At 51.1% G+C, this 19,454-nt stretch overlaps 1 protein-coding gene across 1 annotated transcript; it reads left to right on the top strand.

The window, feature by feature from the left end:
* Positions 1–8,708: 8,708 nt before the first annotated feature.
* On the top strand, positions 8,709–13,437 carry FOXF2 (forkhead box F2). The gene is made up of 2 exons (XM_037163982.2): positions 8,709–9,888; positions 13,271–13,437. Exons 1-2 carry the CDS (start codon positions 8,709–8,711, stop codon positions 13,435–13,437), a joined length of 1,347 nt encoding a protein of 448 aa, XP_037019877.2.
* Positions 13,438–19,454: the final 6,017 nt, after the last annotated feature.

Genomic DNA, 19,454 nt, shown 5'->3' with positions numbered 1-19,454 from the left:
TTTCAAACTTCACCAAGGAAGTTGTGCTTGTCTGCACTAAATGTAATTTTAGGTATGAGAGAGCTAGAACTGGAGGTCATGGGGAGGAGTAGTGATGTCTGGATTTGCCTTAAAATATTTCAGCAGGAAATGAAAATAGAAAAAAAGATAAATGAACCAAGTGAGACAAAACCTCCGTAACTGTTAAATTTAGGTGATGGGTGTATGAGGGAGGGATTGCCGTATATCCTGTCCACTTATGTGTACTCAGAAGACAAGAGTGGTTTTGGAACCCCTTCACCACGTGAACGCCGAAGTGCAGGACGGAGACACCTTCCCCAGGACGCCTCGTTCCAGAACCAGCCAAAACTGGCTTCTCCTGACGCTGAGTGTTCTGTTTATTTTCTACTGGACCCCAGGACAGCTACAGGTGTAACTTTGACGCTTCGGCAACCAAAATAATTGAAATGAATCCTGAGTTTCTTCAGCAAGTTTGAATTTCTTCGAACATTCCTTAGCGTGTTCGCAACGGACAGAGCTCATTTCAAAAGAGGTGTGCTGCAAGTATGTAGCTAACTTTCTTTCTATTTCAACGGGGTGGAGGCGTAGAAAAAGACTATGTCTTAAGGTGGCCAAGAGTGTGAGGTAAGCTACAACATTTAAAGGAATCTGCCCACCTGAGGATCAAACTCTGGCCGCGGGTGTGGAGAGCCCGAGGCAGGTGGAGGGAGCTGCGCGGATGCAGCCGCGCGCGGCGCCACCCTGACCGCGATTCGCGGGAGCCTGGCGCCACCCAGCGGGAGCGAGGACTTTTGCTTCCTCTGCGCTGGCGGCCGAAGCAAAGGGGGGGACACGGGCTGCAGCTCACAAAAATCGAGGGCTCTGGCTGCGAAGGGAGGTGATGCCCGTTTGACGACTACGAAAAACCACGCCCCGCCTTCGCAGTTCAGTGCTCTCCGACCAGAAAGACACCGCGACCGGGCCCCAAAAGTGTGTCGGCCGGGCCGCGACTCTCCTATTTCCCTGAACCCCACGATGAATCGCGCCTTCCGAAAATGCAAACTACTCCCACGGCGAAACGTTTGGTGATAACGCTCAACGCACAGAGAGAAAGACGTGCGTTGGCTTTGCCGGCTTCTTGACAGTAGGGACTCCGGAGAGTGAAAGTAGAAGGTGGGGGAGAGGCCGAGGAGGGCTGTGTAAATCATTTGGAGGGATTTTTGGCCTGGGTCCCTGTTTCCGAAAGGTTGCGGGAATGGCTTTGACGTTGATTATATAGCTGTTCTCTTTTCAAGTGCGTGCCCCTCCCCACCGCAGCCCGTCTGGTGTGCGAGGATTGTGTTTGAAAGGGAGGAAGCATTCTTGAAGTGGTGGGTGACGGATTGTCTAAACCCTGCGGGGACATTTTGGGCCGTGTTTTTGAGGCAGCTCGTCAGTAAGCCCCCTGGAAAGAGAGAGGATGCAGGACAGCCCCTGCCTCGAAGCCCAGAGACCCCAGTCCTGTTAAAGAGCCCTAGTGGCCGAGGGGCGGGGGAGGGAGAGTGGCTAGTGAGAAAGAAGAGGTGGTGAGCCCGGGGCAGATGGAGACTAAGCTTTGCCTGGAGCCCTCCACCACCGCAGCCGTTGAGGCTGCAGTGCCTGGGGGCTGCAATGACTTACTTGCGGAGGGGATGAGGGATAGCAAAAAGGACTGCTCTTCCTCTGGAGGTGAACACCAGAGTTTCAGAGGAGCAGAAAAAAAGTGGAGGTGCCAGAGGCAACTTCAGACCATCTTACTCGACGAAGTGTTTAGTCTACTTTCACCCCTTTAAGATTCCTACTCCAACTCCTCAGCCATGTTCACTCCATTTGTTTTCCCGTAGTATAGATTTCTTTTCGAAGCCCAGACAAAAAAAATCCGCCTATGGGGGAGGCGGTGTAAGGAAGACCCGGCTCAAGCCCCCCGGGCGGTATGATGGGGTCAAAGACCCTTGGGTCACGACTCAGACACTGCCTCTAACTCTGCAAAGCTCGCTTCCTTCTCGTGGAGCACCAGCCTTGAGAGAGGCCCCCCGTCGACATTCTCTCGGCCCCAACCGTGGGTTCCTCTGGGCTCGTCTCCAAGACGAGGCTGTCCTGGGTTAGGGACCCCCAATGTGTAAACTGGCGGTGGCTTGGTACAAATGGAAACCTGGAGAGCAAGACAAGGGCAGCCTGCAGAGGCAACTGTGGAACACGGGGAGCCGCGGTGTCCGGTGCTTCCCTGGGCTCCCCTTCGGTTCCAGCACCAGCGTGGCGCATAATTCCTTCCCCCTCACGTCGGTCTCGCTGGCCTTTCGCCTTCTCAGGCCCCGGAGTTTTACCAAGGAGCTGTCTTCCTCCTTCCGGTAACCGAGGTTCAGGCTGCAACCCGAATTGGGAACAAAGTGCCAGGCTGAGGGGGAGTCATCGGCAACAGGTTGGAGGAAAGGCTCCCGAAAGGCAGCTCCCCCAAGGCGGCGTCTGGGCGCCCCCAGGTCCTGAGTCGGGCTCTGGGCGCCGAGCACGTTTTATTTATTTCTACAGAGGATGCTGGAGGACAAAAGAAATATTTGGACGTCAGAGCTGATTTATATTTTTGGAAGAGCTATGTTTCCTTTTCTGAAGAGATGCGAGCGCGCCCCATATCCTGAGCTCAGCGGGGAGGACGGGAGGGGAGTTTTGATGCTCCAGGAAGTTCATCTCTCGCGGTGCGGCGCGCAGGGCCCCGTGCCCTGCAGAGTTCGCTGCCCTAGGAGATATTTATTTATTTGGGGCGGATGGGTCAGAGAAGAGGAGACCAGCCAGACCCTAAGAGAAAATCCTATCCGGGCTGAGTTTGGGACCTCCGCGGAGTCTTACCGCCCATGAACCCGAAGCGGACCAGTTTCACCTCCCTGCCTGCGGGAGTCCCAGGCGCGGCCTTTCGACCTAGTGGACGCTTTTGACTGGTACATTCTGCGGCCCTCAGCTCTCCCTTTCCCCGTTCTGTGTTTGGGGCTAATCCCTCCAAGTCCATGAACACTCCATGGTTGGGCCCTGCCCCTTTGCCAGCCTTGCCCCGGGTGCACGCTAGGTCCAGCAAACTTCCTCTCAGCCTGGGGAGGCAGGCAGAAGCAGTGGCCACAAGTCCTCCCAAGGCCTGGGGCCGCACTGCACAGGGGCGCGGGCCCCGCGTCCACCCGGGGCCAGAAGCACAACCAAGTGGGAGTAAGGGAAGGGATCCTGAGCTCAAGCTGCCCTACTCCCAAAACACAGCCCGATTCCGCCGGTTTCCGTCTCATCAGGAGTGCTAGTCCTCCCAGAAGCACAAGTGGGCCCAAAATTAACGAGCCGAGGGGCGCCAACACCTTCCCTTGCGTATGCCCTTTTTTTTCTCCCGAGACTGAGTATGTGGTGCAGGCTCCGCTAGTTCTCCTTTGCCAGTGGGAGCCACTTATTCCTCTCCCCACGGGAGACGCGCAGCCTGTGTCTGTTCCAGCACTGTGTCATTTCTCTCCTTCCCGCAGGCATTAGAGCTGCCTTTTAGGAGAAATGGCCTTTCCTGACATGGAACCCTCTCCTCAGGCCCCTGGCCTCCTCACAAATAAACGCAGCAGACTGTGGGTGATGTCTAAGGTAGGTGCCCGGTCTGGTACCTCCCTGCCCGAACCTGGGTGAGGGCCCGCGGGCAGTTGTCGCTCCCCACCCATAAGAACGCAGTCTGGGAAGTACAGAGATAGGAAGAGGTGAGGTTTCCCCATGGGGCTCTGGTATATTGGACCCTTTTTCCTTCCTCACCAAACCACTCAGATCTGACAAAGTGGGCGACCAAGTCATGCCCAGGCCGGGCGCAGGAGGTCTGGGGCTATTGCGGAATTCTCAGTCTATGAAAAAGAGCCCTGCCCGGGACACAAGCGTTTGAACAGCGGAAGAATCTATCCAAATAAACATTTAGAATTGGGTGGTTGATGTTCATACCCGGAGGTCTGGGAGTGTCTGGACCGAGGAAGGAGAACAGACGCCGAGGATATAGAATTCACAGTTACCCCTCCTCGCCAAGTTCCCCTCTCTCACCCCAGCCTCGGAGCCTCTTCCTTGCCCCCCTGGCCAGACTTTCTATCGCAAATTAAAGTTTCTAGAGGAGCTCTGTGGCTCGCGTGGTCCTCCAGTGGTTTCCCCAAACAGGCTGACACCCCCTAGACCTCAGCATTGAGTCCTCAAGGTCCCCATGTAGGAAATCCTCGCAGGAATTGGAGAATCCATTACGCACATTAACTTCGTATCACAACACAGGGTGAATAGAGTACTTTCAAACTGAGTTGGGAGGAGGCTTTGCTCCAGCGGGGCTGGTCGAAGTTAAGTGGAGAGGAGGAAGAAGATGAAGTGCCCCAAGGAGGCGAGGTCTTAGATGCAGTAAACAGCTTTGGTGCGGATGCGTCTTCGGTGGGTTACTGATTTAGTCTAAGCCCTTTCATGTAAAACCCACGAAGCAGAGGAAGCATGCTAAGCACACAAAATTTAAACCGCAAGAATGAAGAGATTTCCTAGAATAAAACGCTGATTGCAGAACAAAATCGGAGAAACAAACCCAAGCTTCCCCAAGTTTATTCTACTCTGTGCTGGAGCAAGGGCGGGGCTTTGGGGTTTGGAGCTGGCAGGGAACCTCTCGCGCAGACGGGACAATCACTAAAGCGGGGGTGGGGACCGGGGAAGGACAGAGGGCCGAATCGGAGAGGGGATCCGCTACGTTGAGGCTAGGTATTTCTGGTTAACCAAGGAGCGGACGGGCTGATCTATACTCATTTTAACGAGCCATACCTTTACTTCCCATAAGAAAGAGAGATCAAGTTCTTGTTGTTTGTCAAGCAGTGAAAGTCAGTCGGGAAGGTCTCACCGCCAGAAGAAAGGACTCTGAAAAAGCGAAGAGCCCTAAGGAGGGTGCTTTGTCTCTGTTTCAGAGATAAATACAACTTCCCTTTAAGCCATGTGCTAAACAGAAATTCAGATATACTTGCCAGGGATAAGAATTTGACATAATTTATTACCGCAAGCATTCTTACCCAGGAGGTTTGTATAAATTGGTAATTAAAACAAAGTTCAGAGAGGCTGTAATGCGATGTAGTGGAAACAGAATGGGGGGGGGACCCAGGCCTGCAGTTTAGGTTAGCTCTGTCACTCGCTCAGGCGTGATTTTCAGGGAATCATCTGGGATTTCTAAGCCTCAGTTTTCTTACCTCTGAAGGGGAGGATGATAATCACGTGAGGGTGCCCTGTGCAGGCTATAACCAGCAAGTGAAAAGATTTAGTCTTTGTAGACACAGGGATATATGCCAGAGACACAATTTCCATGGGCAGTGGGATCTCCAAGAAAGAGTTTTGGCGAAGAGCTTCTTACTGCTCAGAAGGTCACCAACCTTTTTATATTTCTGGAGTGGAGGGAAATATTTAGATAGATGCGGGGGGAGGGGGCGCGGGTGCTCCAAGTCAGCTAACCTGTTCCTGACTGGAGCTCTCAGGCTCTCCAAGGTCTATTGCCCTTCCAGGACTTCCCTGGCTTCCTATAAGAGTCATCAAACTGCAAATAGTATTTATTTCAAGTTTAGACAATTTATATAAAATGGATACCACTGTCATTGGGATGGGGAAGGAAGCCTTTAAAAATCCCTGATAATTTAACTAGCTGCATTGGTAGAAACTAACAATATGTAGAACAGGGTTTGTTTTTTAAGAGTATCTGTGGACCCCTTAATACCACAGGCAAAATGGAAGTATTCTGGGGGTAGGCTTCAGAGCTCCCATCATATTTTCAAAAAGATTCATGGCCCCCAAACTGGGAACTGCTGGTATAGAGTATTCCTAGCCCTGCCTAGATTTTAGGGCTGATGCTGGTTTATTCTTCAGTCTCTGAGTCCTAAAACCTTTTAGGGCCTGAGATCCAATGTGCACAGAATCCCCCAGGTGCAGAAAGTTACAGCGGGTATAGTGACAGTGATATTCACTTACCGAATCTTCCCATAATCTATCGCCTATACCCCCATCTACATATGAAATGATGGCCTTTCATTCCATGCTTCTTAGCTAGGCCAATTCTCTTCCCAACACACACACACACACACACACACACACACACACACACACACACACAGAATGGAGCTCCTTTTAGATACGATCAGTCCTCACTCCACTTTTTATTTTATTTATGTTTTAGATACTTACAGCATCAATTTCGTGAACATGCTATATTTACTTTGATATTTAGTTACCTACACTTAAATTATGCCATGCATAGTGACTAAAAGGGGATAAGAGAAAAATACTATGAAATAAATAGGTACCCCTTCCCCCCCTCACCAAAAACCCCGCTCATCAGTCACTCAGAAATTCTTAGAAGTGGAAACCACGAGAAACCTTCTACCCCAACTCAATCAAAACATCCCATCCGGAAAAGGACGACTTGTTTCTTTTTTCTATTGGAAATGGGCGGTAAACTGAGTTCATTTGGGCCGTGTTTTCTTAGCTGACTCTCGGCTACAATCAAGCCATTTTCGGACACATTCCCATGTAGGTACCAGGGGTGCTCTGGAGGAAGCTGTCGACGCCTGTTCAACTAATTTAGGTTTTCTTTGTCTAATTACTGTGGAGCTTAGGGAAAAGGAACCGGCTCAAGGCAGTAAACTGACACTCAGTCTCTGTGTGTGGTATCCAGGCAGGGTTTGATGGAAAAAGCCTGCTTCCACTCAACTTCAGGTCACTGTCTGGGGCCAGATCCAGCCCAACCCCCAACCTTCCCCTCCCACCCTTCCCACTCCTCTGCTTCTACAGCCCCACTAGCACACTCAGCCAGGATCAGTCCCCCAGGCACTCTAAGGGCACAGACAACGGTCAGCCCCAAGAGGCCTGACTTGGTTCTGTTTCACCCAAGGCTCTTTTTCTGCCCACCTTTCACAGGATCTCAGCCCAATCTGCCCTCTCTTGCCCACCCCACAACCTCCCCAGGTTTCTCAGCACTTGGTCCTTTCAGAGTAGACACAGAGGTGTGCCCAGCGCTGCTTCCAGTCTGGGTCCTCTGGTCTGCAGCGCCTCCCCTCGGGGCCTCCCTCTGCCTCGTCAGCTCCCAGGCCTCCTGCTCTCCACCTCCCACTCCCAGCCCCTGTTTCTGGTCAGACTACATTTCCTTGCACGTGCAACACAATAACTAACTGTCCGGCCTTACTGGAAGTAATTCCTCCTGAGGGCACAACTTCTCTCCTAGCTAGACTCTGACTGGAAGAGGAATTAGCCACATTGACTTGAAGTATTCTGCCACAAAAGGTAACTTTCCGATGTACAATTCTTTTGGTGGGCAACATTAAGACTTTAAATCTAGTGACAGTAACACGCCCCTTCAGGACTGAATATAAATACAGCTATCTTACCTCACTCAGCACGGGCTTGCTTTCTGCATTTGTTATAAAATGTCAAGTGGAAAACGGAAAGGAAGTGGAAACAAATGCAAAATGAGTCCTATTCTTCAACCAGATTTCAGCTTCTCTAAAACTTGGTTTAGTTTTTTCTTAAACCCTTCTTCTCAAAGTTCAGCAAATGCCAATGATCGCCCCAGGACATAAACCTGGGGCGCTAGAGCGCCCTGGCTGCTCACCCTCTGTAACAATTGTTGTAAGGCCTGCAAGCCCTGTCAGAAAGAGAGAAGACCGGCACATTACCTTTGGGCGTCGGGCCCCCGGAGTGCTGAGGGCTGCAATGTCTAAATGAAGTTGACAGATGGTGTCAGTGCGGGCACCCGGGGTAAAGGCAGCTAAGAAGGCTCCCGGCGGCCGCGGAGGCAGCACCGGAGGCAGCGCTCCTAGACCCAGGATGGGCGAATAGGAGGAGCGGGAGGGGGAGAGGGAGGAGGAGGGGGTGGTGTGGAGGAGGAGAAGGTGGGCAGGAGAAGAGAGGGAAGGAAGGACAGGAGGGGTAGGTCGGTTTCACTAGGGTCAGTTAGTGTCTGGGATAAGAGGCAGGGGCGCTGTAAGGGGCAAAGAGAAAGTTTTAATAAAGCTATAGGTGGTCGAGTTTTGCTTGGGGTGGGGGTCATCCTAGCAAAAAGGGGCTTAGCCTGTGACTTCTTCCTTTTACAGAGGGGTGGGTGGGTGAGAGGGAAAGAGGCCGAGATTGACATTAAAAGACCTAAGGGAACTCTGGAGTGTGAAGAAAGAGATAAGAAAGGGACCCTGCGGCCAGGTGGGGAGCAGGGGCGAGGTGGAGCGCCTTAGGCGGAGCGTGCCCTCCCCGAAGCGACGGCGCCGCGAGGAGGGGACAAGGCGGGGTAGGGGTGGAGGGAGGGAGGGCGGTTGGGGGAGCGGCGGGCGGGAGGAAGTCTGAGACACAGAGCGAGGAGCGCTCCTGACGGAGACGTCGCGCTAGTCCCCCGGGTCCCGGCTGCAGCCCGGGCCGCAGTCTGCGCTCGCCGGCACAGCTGTCTGACGCCCGGCAGCTTCAACTCCGCCGCCCGGGAGGCCGTTTCTCGAGGCAGGGACTCGAGGGTCAGGGCAGTGATGCTCCGGGCGTGGCCTCCCGCCCGCCGCCGCCGCCTGAAGCCACAGCTGAGCTGAGGGAGGCGACGCCGAAGCGCTGGCTCGGAGTGGCCAGGGCTGCAGCTCGGTTTGCGGGCAAGGGCGCTCGCCGCGCTCCTGGGCCAACGCCGTTCGGGCGCCTCCGCTCCCGGCCCGGGGCCCGCCCCCGCGGCCCGGCTCTCCGCGGAGTCCCAGATGACCACCGAGGGCGGGCCGCCGCCGCGCCCACCCCCGGCCCCGCTCCGCAGCGCGTGCAGCCCGACCCCCAGCGCACTCCAGGCCGCCCTGATGAGCCCGTCGACCACCGCCACCACCCTGGAGACCACCTCGTTGTCCTCGTCGTCGTCCTCCTCTTGCGCCTCCTCCTCCTCGTCCTCCTCCAATTCCGCCAGCGCCTCCTCCGCCGCCTGCAAGAGCGCGGGCGGCGCGGGCGCCGGGAGCGGGGGCGCCAAGAAGGCGAGCTCCGGGCTGCGGCGGCCGGAGAAGCCGCCCTACTCGTACATCGCGCTCATCGTCATGGCAATCCAGAGCTCGCCCAGCAAGCGCCTGACGCTCAGCGAGATCTACCAGTTCCTGCAGGCGCGCTTCCCCTTCTTCCGCGGCGCCTACCAGGGCTGGAAGAACTCCGTGCGCCACAACCTCTCGCTCAACGAGTGCTTCATCAAGCTGCCCAAGGGTCTCGGGCGGCCCGGCAAGGGTCACTACTGGACCATCGACCCCGCCAGCGAGTTCATGTTCGAGGAGGGCTCTTTCCGCCGCCGTCCGCGAGGCTTCAGGCGGAAGTGCCAGGCTCTGAAGCCCATGTACCACCGCGTGGTGAGCGGCTTGGGCTTCGGGGCTTCGCTACTGCCCCAGAGTTTCGACTTTCAGGCACCCCCGTCGGCGCCGCTTGGTTGCCACGGCCAGGGCGGTTACGGCGGCCTCGACATGATGCCTGCGAGCTACGATGCCGGCACAGGCACCCCGGGCCACGCACACCCGCACCACCACCACCACCACCACCACCACCATGTCCCACACATGTCGCCCAACCCGGGCTCCACCTACATGGCCAGCTGCCCGGTGCCCGCCGGGCCTGGGGGTGTAGGCACGGCTGGGGGCGGCGGCAGCGGCGGGGGGGATTACGGCCCGGACAGCAGCAGCAGCCCTGTGCCTTCTTCTCCTGCCCTGGCGAGCGCCATCGAGTGCCACTCTCCTTACACCAGCCCCGGGACGCACTGGAGCTCCACCGGCGCCTCGCCTTACCTCAAGCAGCCTGCCACCCTGACGCCCAGCAGCAACCCCGCGGCCTCGGCGGCAGGCCTACATTCTAGCATGTCCTCGTACTCGCTGGAGCAGAGCTACCTGCACCAGAACGCCCGCGAGGAGCTGTCAGGTAAAGCAGCAAGCCTTCTGGGGGCGCTGCCTCTAGGACTCCAGGTTCGGTGGCTACTGCAAATGGCTACGGGTTGCCGCAGCCTAGAGGTCTGAAGGCACTGATAGGAGTTGATGCTGGCGGGGAGCTACACCTTATTCATGGGAGGAAAAGGACTGGGGTCTTACCTTTTTCCCCATACTCCTGGCCTAGATGTGGGCCTCTAGTATTTGCATTCCTAGGAAGATGATGTCTCCAGCTTAGGGTATCTCCGTGTCCCTATGGACTGGAGGTCTCAACTCTCAGGCCTCACTTAGCTTAGAGAGAAGGCATACATGCCTTTGGGGGCCTTGGCCATAGAGTTCTGTTTTCTTTTGTCTTTTGTAAAGTTTTTTTTTCTTGCTGTATTTTTGCACAAAAGTAAATGTCAGAAAGACAAGTTCCGTATGCTGCGGGTGTGGGTGGGGAGAGGTTGAAACTGGGCAGATGTTGAGAGGAGGAGAAGGGAGGGAGTGATAGCGAGGAAAGCAGAGTGGGGTGCCAGGACCTTCTGCAGGCTGTTGAATGTCCTGCTTCCCCACATAGTGCCCACCTGGTGACACCTAAGTCTGTCCTAGGCCAGCTGGACCTGAGGTCCATACTATGACTCCCTTAGAATAATGCCTGCCCATTGGACACCACTTGTGTTGCTGGTGTAAATTGTGTTGGCCGAGGATAATGAAAATTTATTGACTTGCCAAATCTATCTTGCCTCGTCCCACACATCTTTAATATGTGGGAGGAGGCAGGGTGGAGGAGATTTTCCAATACTTAACTAGATTTATCAAAAAAGTAGAGATAAACTCTTTTATATTTACCTCCTCTGGGGCACCCATGGCCACATATTAAAATTGGGTGTGCCTTTACATCAAACCGTTCTCACTTACATTGCCTTACCCATATTAGAAAATGATTCGCAGGATAATGCATACATTCTATGTTTGTGAATTGGTGTACCACAAGGGCTCCAGGGGGAAGGGAAGCCCAGAAATAGGCAGAAGATGTTGGTTCCCTGGATGGTGAAATTTCCCAAATAGGCCTTTTAAATGTGGGCCTCAGAGGTTAACTAAACAAAGACAGTCTCGGCAGGACCACACTGGAGAGGATTTTAGCCTGACTTAAGTCACTGAAAGAAGAGTCTTGTTCAATTTTATGGGAATTTCTACAAGTAACCAGTACAGATGACCCTCCTCTCTTACACTTTTTATCCCCATGGACTGGCTGTCAGTCACTGCCCACCCCAAGCGGAGCCCACTGGTCCACTCACCGGCCCACTCGCTGCTCTTCTGGCTCTGCAGGCAGCTCACCGGCCCCCATGCCAACAGGCCCTGCTCAATCTGAACCCAGGCTCTAAAGTTTTGCAGCCGCTGCCAGTGAGCACGCTAAAATTACACACACACACACACACACACACACACACACACACACACACACGAAAGAGACTTACGATCCTTCCGTGTGGCTGCCCTCTGCCCACTCCACACACAGGCCGTACTCACAAGACCCAAGAATTGCGGGAATCTGGAAGCAGGACTCTGTCTCGAAGAGAACGTAGCAGGCAGGCTTTGGCAGTGACGACCTTCCCCAGGAGCATCTCAGGACCTTTGGGCCTAGTCTGGGAATGACAGGGAGGCCGCGCCTTGGCCCAAGCCTGAGGAGAGTGCTCTGCACCTTCCTCTCTGGTCCCAGGGCTCCCGTATACCTCACTTATTAGGCCGTACCCGAGCCCTTGTTGACATCTCTCAGGCAGGCCGGGTGCAGGGCGCCCTGCAAGGCCTGTTTTCTGTGCTGCCCTCTAGGTCCCGTGGCGGACTGGGTGTCCAGGGCCCAGCAAGGAGTGGGGAGGTCAGGCAGGGTTGAGGCTGTGGGCCCAGAAGCGCCCTCACTCCCAGCGCTCAAGGGTGTACACACACAGACATACACAGTATGAACCCCGCCTTCAGAACACCCACGAGGTCCGCACCCTCCCACTTAGGACAGAGAGGCCAGATCCTGCGTGCTCAGAGAGGCCCTGTGCCCTTCATTAAGTCCTGAGAGCCTTCAAAAAAAGAGCTAGGATTTTTATTGTCCTTCGGGTCACTGAAAGCGCCAACCTTTGAGCGTTTGCTCGAGCTCCTGCCGGGCCAGTTACTTGAAGATCCAGAAATTGGCACCATGATGTACTGTAGTTTGCTGGCCAAGCGCACCTGTGTGCAGAACCACAAAGGCACATCGGGGACGCGTGGACTAGTTGCTGCTTTATGAGAGCATTGCAATTCATGTGTGGCAACATTAGGTGTTACCAGGCGATAAGCGCAGGCCAGCCAGGCCGAGGCGAAGCGAACAGGGCACTGCGCCGCAGGCAACAGGTATGATTTTCACACACTCAGAAGCTGAATCAGGCCCTGCACCAACGTGCAACTTTTGGTTCCCACACTACATAGATAATCAGACAGACTCAGGCCAACAGGCCTAACACAGTCTGACACCGAGAGAGGTCCGGTTCCGGAGAAGGCCAGGTCCCAGCGCTTGCCAAACACCCCTGGTGAATCGCTCATCGGGACTCACAGGCTCCGAGACAGCAAAGGGCGGACTGCTGGGTGCCCAGTGGCCGCCCGGCTCTGGCGCCCTGTAGGCGGAGAAGCGCACCGGGGAAGAGAGCTATGGGCCTTCGCCCTCCTCTCCGCGAGGCTCCCCACGCTGGCGGACGCCTGGCTGCGCAGAAGGGTCTGCAGCTGAGCTCTTATCGAAGGGCGTTCTCTGTTCCCCAGAATCCTGGCTTTTCCAGAGGAAGCGGGAGACGTTCCGGACCTATGAAGGCTGAGCTTTCTTTCTTGGCCCTTTCTTTAGCACTGGGATTGTTTTCTGTCCCCGTTTTAGGCACAGGAAATATCCCTGCTGTGGCCTGCTAATCTGACCGGGCCAGTTAGCTGGGAAATAAGATGCGAGGGCGACAGTGGTGTTTCTGGAGTGAGGAGCTTGGGCTCTGGAAGGAGCCCTGTGATCAGGAACCCGGAACAAGAGCCTGGGTCAAATTGTCCCGCTGTCTGGTGTCGCAGCTCCTCCTGCGACTGAATGGTGATTGAATCGTTCCTCTGGGCCTCCAGGAGTAGTGGGAAGTTCAAGCACATGATAACCTGGTTTAGAGGGGATGTGAGGTGTTTGTGGGTACATAAAAACAAAACATAATGATTCCAGACCTAAAGTTTAAAACTTTGAAAAACTTCCAAAGCTGGTTTCCTCTACCAGTTTTATAGCAATAGACAAATCCCTTCTCATCCTGAGTCAAAATAAGGCACCAATTAAATTAATTTTTTAAATAATACACTCCACCCTCAGCTGGTCAAATTTGTTTCTGAAAAGAATTTTTATTTTCTTCTTTCAGTGGGACTGCCTCGATACCAGCATCACTCTGCCCCAGTGTGTGACAGAAAAGATTTCGTCCTCAACTTTAATGGCATTTCTTCCTTCCACCCCTCTGCAAGTGGGCCATATTATCACCATCACCATCACAATAGTGTATGTCAGGATATTAAGCCCTGTGTCATGTGAATGGAGGGAGGGATGCCATGCCAGGGCCACTTTCTCCGTGGAGGTGGGGGCGAGGCAGAATGAACTGACATGGAAGCACGTGAAGTACACCCCACAGCAGTCAGTAACACATCCATCACTTAGAATCCCCAGGCCAGCATTGTTCACTGACACTTGTCTACCAGTGGTAGAAGGACAGACCCTGGCATGGTTGTGCAGGAGCCAATGAGGGGGAGAGCTAATTGAGAACTCAACTTGTTAGCGAAGATGGTAAAAAGTTACCACATGAAAAACATAAAAATGTAACTCTGGGATCTTCATTGCCTTCAATAATCAGGGTCTGAAAACGCAGACAAGTTGTTTGTGTGTTTTTCTTTGTCTATGAAAATGTATATGCTTTTCAAAAAGGCAGTGCTAAACACAAGATATGAAGAAAGCCGCGCCTTGTTGCCCAGCTAAGGAGAGAATTCTGTTTCTCCAAACACTATGTTTGGATGCAGGTGCCAAAGAGTATTATTAAGAAAGTATTTAGAAACAATGTGTTTAGTTGGAGATCATGGTTTTCAGTATTGTGACAATACAATTATTTTTAGCAGGTTATTTTTTACCACCATATTTTAAAGATATTTTTATTATCTCTTGTATACTCACACTTTGCTTGTATTTTAAAAGGAGGATATATTTGCAGTTATGTATACTTTTACAGTTTGCCAAACTATTTTGATGTAAAAAATTTTCAATAAAATGTATATAACAAATAGTTGTTTTAAAGGGACCTGTTTTCCCTGAAGCATTCTGTAATCACCAGGTTGTCCTCACCACCCAGCCAATGCAACTCTACACACCCCCCCAAGTTGTGTAATTGACATGGTGTGGGGTCTGTGCCATTAGTAACAGGGCAGCTTCTGATTGTCAGAAGCTGCCTTCTCAGAAGACAAAGAGAAGAAGAAACATTTTCTGTTATTCCTTTCTTTCCTTCGCCCTACCTCTTTCTGGCTAAACAAAATCCAGAAGGTGAAAGTAACTTAAAGAAAACCAAGCAAGATAATGAAAGGCAAGATTTGTTTCATTTAAAGAAATGAATTGCCCTTTTTGTTCTCCTTCTTGAGCTCCAAGAGAGTTTTCCTTTTGCTCTTTCCTCTAACCTACCAGCTTACAGTGACAGGGCAGGCTGAGTAGCCAGTGAGGATTAGGTGCCAAAAAACAATACCTACTTCCTCTTTGCAAGACCAAAGTTTGTATGGATGTTGATACCATCCATACAAAGGTTATATGGGCTGGGGTGAAGGGAAGGCTGTGGGCACAGCAGTGGGCGGTCTCTAGCATCCATCCCGGTTTCTTTGCCTTTCTTGGAGAGTAACAGAACCTGGCCCTCACAAACGTTTGGTGCCTGCTCTCTGTCCCCACCCCCTAATTCAGAGCCTGGCTTACCCTGCTTAGCGTTGGCACTCTCCAATCCCCACATTTCCCTTCTTTGTGCCCTATATTCCCTCCTTTCTTTTCACAAGCAATGTGATGCTTTTCCTCAGGGATCCCTTCACGGTTCTGGTTCTTTTCTTGATCAGCCTCCCGAGATTTCCCAGTCATGAATGCTGTGGGCAAAGGCTGGCGAAGCTATAAATAACAAAGAGACAGTATAGGCCCCTAGGCAGGAGGACCCAGCCCACTTTTTTTCTGACCAGCACTTTACACTCAAGGGCAGCAGTGGCAACCTAGATCTCAGGAGTAGAGGTTCTCTCCCCAAATCACACTTTGGTTTTCTTCTCCAGCTCTGGCCTGGGTTTTTGTTTTGTTTTTGCTTTCGCTTTTGAAAACTCTCCTTTGTTACTAGTTCCCCGAATGGTCTTTCTCCCAACCAGTTACCAGGCACTAATACCACTGAGTAGATATCTCACACACAGGTTTTTATGTTTCAAGTGATTTCAGTCCAAAGACATCGTCCTAGTCAAACCTCCTGTCTTAAAAAGTCTTCACTATCTTCCTAATCCTTATGATTTCTTTGTTTTTTCCCAAAATTAAGCAGTGACTTAAAATTTTTTCTGTCTCCATTATCGTATTTGCAGTTAAATAGGGTCCCCCTCCCCTTTTTATACTGAGCTACCCGGGGCCTGCTATAAATTATGAAGTCAGTTTCAGAGTTTGCTCCGACCACAGTGCTGTGTTTACATTCCTCCTGAGGCTGCCGGCATGGTCGTAATTTATATCCTAAACACTTGAACGTAACTTGTTTATACAAAGAATGACAGGACCTCAAAGACAAAAAAACGCTGCGTCTCTCAGAGTGACCACATTGGAAAAGCCAGCGCGCCCCCTAGTGGTACAAAGAAGTACACTGCTCTACCCATCCCCGCCTCCGGCATGCTGTGATTCATGGTTCTTTCAAGATGCAAGAGACTCATTTTGTGTTGCTGTTTCTATATCGCTATGATGTGGAGAATGTTGACCCTATTTACAGATCTCCACTAGGTTATTGTTATCAGGAGTCCAACCCATGTTTTCTAAATTCCGTTCATTTTCATACGTTTCCCCCAACATCACATATAAGAACTTTGTATCTGACATTGCAGACACAGGCTTAAAGGCGATCTTCACTCTGAAGCAGGGATTCTCAAACTTGAATGTGCATCAGAATCATTTGGAGGGCTTGTTAAATACATACTTCTGGGCCCAACCCTAGTTTCTGATGCAGTCCATATGGGGCAGAGCTCAGGAGCTACTATTCCTAATATTTAAGTTCTCAGGTGATGCCGATGTTGGCCCAGGGACCACGCTTTTAAAAGCACAGGTCTAGAAAGGCAGTTGGAATTACAAATATTTTCAGGTTCAGGTGAGTGAGTTTTATGGCTTATCTATTAATTAGTTAGGCAATGTAAAATGATTTTCAAAAATATCTTGCCCACCCAAATACCTCTGTGATTAATTACTGGCCCTTGAGGAACTGCAAGGACAAATTTTGAGCCCAGCACCACAAAACAGAACCTCTCTATTTTTATTAAAAACAATGAAGCCCCTTGTTTGGTTCTATTAAATTCTGCAAAGAAGAGTCAGGTGGAATCACTGAAGTCTGCCTGTCTCAGCTGAGCCATAAGTCTAGGCACTTATCCACAGCAGTGGTGTCAGAATTCTCCTGACAGAGGATGTGGTGATTGCAGCAGGTGGGGCAAACAAAAAATTCCTTTATTGGTTATAAAATCTTTTGAGGATAGAACAAAAAGAAGGCAAAGAAAGGGGCTGCAGTCTCAGAGTACACAAACAATGATGCCTAGATACAAATGCGTCAGGCAGAACCGAGGGAGGAGAAACAAAGAGAGATACAGAGGGAGAGATACGGAGACAGGGAGGGAAAGAAAGCAGGAGCAAGGAGAGACAGAAGGACAGACAACAAAGAAAGATAGAGGAGGGAGGGAGAGAGGAAATGAGGGGGGAGAGAAAGGGAAGAAGGGTTGGAAGAATAGAGAGAGGGAATAATAAATTAAGGTAGAAAGAGAATGGGAGGGAGAGAGACACAGAGAGAGGTCCAGAAAGAAGGAATCTAAAATGTGTCTTAAGAGTTCCATTCCAAAGTTAGCAAAGCAGCTTTTGAAGCTGGACTGCTGTCCTCTGAGGCCACAGTTATATCTTCAAGTCTCCAATGCCAGGCACTGGCTGAAAGGCTCACATACTTTTGTTTTACTTGGCAGCTGCTTGGATTCTGGGGAAGCAAGAGAATTCTCTAGTCGTGCATGCTCAAAATTTCTAAACTGCTGCAGCCACTTCTAGATAATTTAAGGAGGATTGTCTTGACATTTTAGAAAGTGGAAGTCTGATTTGGGGGGAAATCTTCAGGCCTATAGTAAATGCCATTGTACTGTGACAAATAGAATGAGTACCTCCTTCCTGAAAGACAAAAAAAACTCTCTTGTTGATGCATCTATACCTAATTACTGTACATCAAGGTGATTAATTCAAAACAGACACCAACTTATTTAAGATGGAAATATATTTTAATGTATTTTATTGGAACGGAAAGACATTTTACCAAACCTGCCTCTATGAAACACTATCTGAGCAAGGAAAAACACCACAGACTAGACATTGGCCAGGGAGAGCCACAGCACACAGTCACCAAGATCATTTGGGAAAAAATAAAAGTCTTTGAGTTCAGAGTGCCTTGAGTCCACAACAATCCAACTGATAAATATTCAGCTTTCCAGTCCCAAGGGGCCGTGTCCACCCCAGGGCTGAATCACCAGTCCTCTTGGCATAAGTCTGTGCAAGAGACAGAGGAAGTCTGAGGAGCAGTTGGGAGACCAGTGCCTTCCAGAAGGGCTCCATCCTACCTTCCAGTGTTGGAGCTGCTGTCTCACAGATAAAAAGATTCCCAAGGCGCCTTGGCTATAGCTGGGCAGAGACTCTATTCTTCAAACAGTATCATGTCGCCTCCCAGAACTTTGAATTTAATTGAGTCTGGGCCCCATGATATGTGAAATGGACAAACTCCTTCGTCTCTCTCCTGGTAATTATTGGGGGGCATTTCACTTCCTTACTCCCCAAAGTAAGCCCTCACCTATAGAGAAAGTTTATCTGCCCCCACTCTCCTCATTAAGGGCTCTAGCCACTGTCCTTTGCACTTTATCCAGGACCTCCCCACTCCCATTTCTAAGCATTTCCCCATGGTGTCTCTTCCATGGTCTGTGAAGCCATTATTGTCACACTTACATTGTTTCATCGTGGAGGAGATGGAAGCGAGGCTCAGGACAGCCCCTGGCTTAGAGCTCACGAGGCAGCCTTTCCTTGAGTAATTTGGAAGCTAGATTTTATTTCCTTCAGCTAGAAAACACTCTAGAGCCAACATGTAGGTAAGCCCAGCCACAGCCAACCACCTTTCTGGTAAAGCCTCTGAGGTACTTCTCCACAGTCCCCTGTGGGAGGCCATGTTGCTCCTGAAAGTGCACCAGACACAGGCCCTGCATCCAGATTCACACCTCTTAAAGAGAAGAAAGATCAGGGGAAAGCTGTTTCCTTTGTGAGTTGGGGAAGACTTGTGTGATCCCTGATATGTTATGAACATTGAGAAGCAGCTCACTGTTGGGTTCCTGATGCATCAGGCTCTGTGCTAAATTGCATGCAAGATCTGTCAGTTTTTCAGATAGTCTTACGAGGTTCATATTGTTAAATCCATTTCCTAGATAAGCAGACTTGTTTACCACTACACAGGCAGTAACTGAGAGGGCCGAAACCCCAACCTGAATCCACTGGACTCCACCCAGCTGGATTGGGCAGTCAGGAGAGGACAGGGTGGCAGCCGAAACAGGAGAGGCATTGCTGAAAAGGTAAGCATCCCCAGGGCACCCATGACAGCCACCCTGACAAGTTACAAGATGCACAAGGCATCCATAACATGTGTCCAGGAAGTACATAAACCACCCAAAGCACAGCCCACACCATTGAAATTTCCCACAGGCCTGGGGGAGAGCCAGCTGGCCCCTTATGGAGAGGACAGGGTCCAGCACTTGCTAGGACTGCAGTTTTCCTGAGAGGCTGTGTCCATGTGAAGCCTAGGCACTCTCCCAATCTTGTGGCCCTGGGTGATCCTGCAGGACTCTGTTTTTCAGACCAGGTGGAGAATGAGTCACTGAAGAATTTTAGGATTTTAATTTGGAAAACAAGATTACTAAAGAGAGAGAGAGAGAGAGACCACAATTCTATTAACAATTATATGCAGAACAAGTTTGAAGTTACAACTTTCATTATTCTTCCTCAAATTCAGTGCTGACATTAGATGAAGCTTTTCAAGATTTTCAAGCAGGCTTTGTTCTCATGGAATCAGCAACTGTGGGGAGAAGTGGAAGGTTTGGTTCTAGGACTTCTATTTCCTTTACTACCAAAGTCCAGGTGAAATGTTAAATCTAAGTGAGCTATGAAGGCAGGGCAGAGCATGAAGAGGCTTTTTAGAGCAAATTAGGGCACAAGGATGGTCTCTAAGAAATAAGCATTAAAAATATGAAAGCAAGTGTGCCCTGGTTAAAAAGAACTGATAAGAGAAATTGAAATCCTCA

Source organism: Artibeus jamaicensis, unplaced genomic scaffold, assembly GCF_021234435.1.
Source record: "Artibeus jamaicensis isolate MK-2021 breed Jamaican fruit bat unplaced genomic scaffold, CSHL_Jam_final contig_3238, whole genome shotgun sequence".
In the NCBI taxonomy this organism is placed as follows: domain Eukaryota; kingdom Metazoa; phylum Chordata; class Mammalia; order Chiroptera; family Phyllostomidae; genus Artibeus; species Artibeus jamaicensis.
This window is presented reverse-complemented; position numbering and strand designations above follow the sequence as displayed.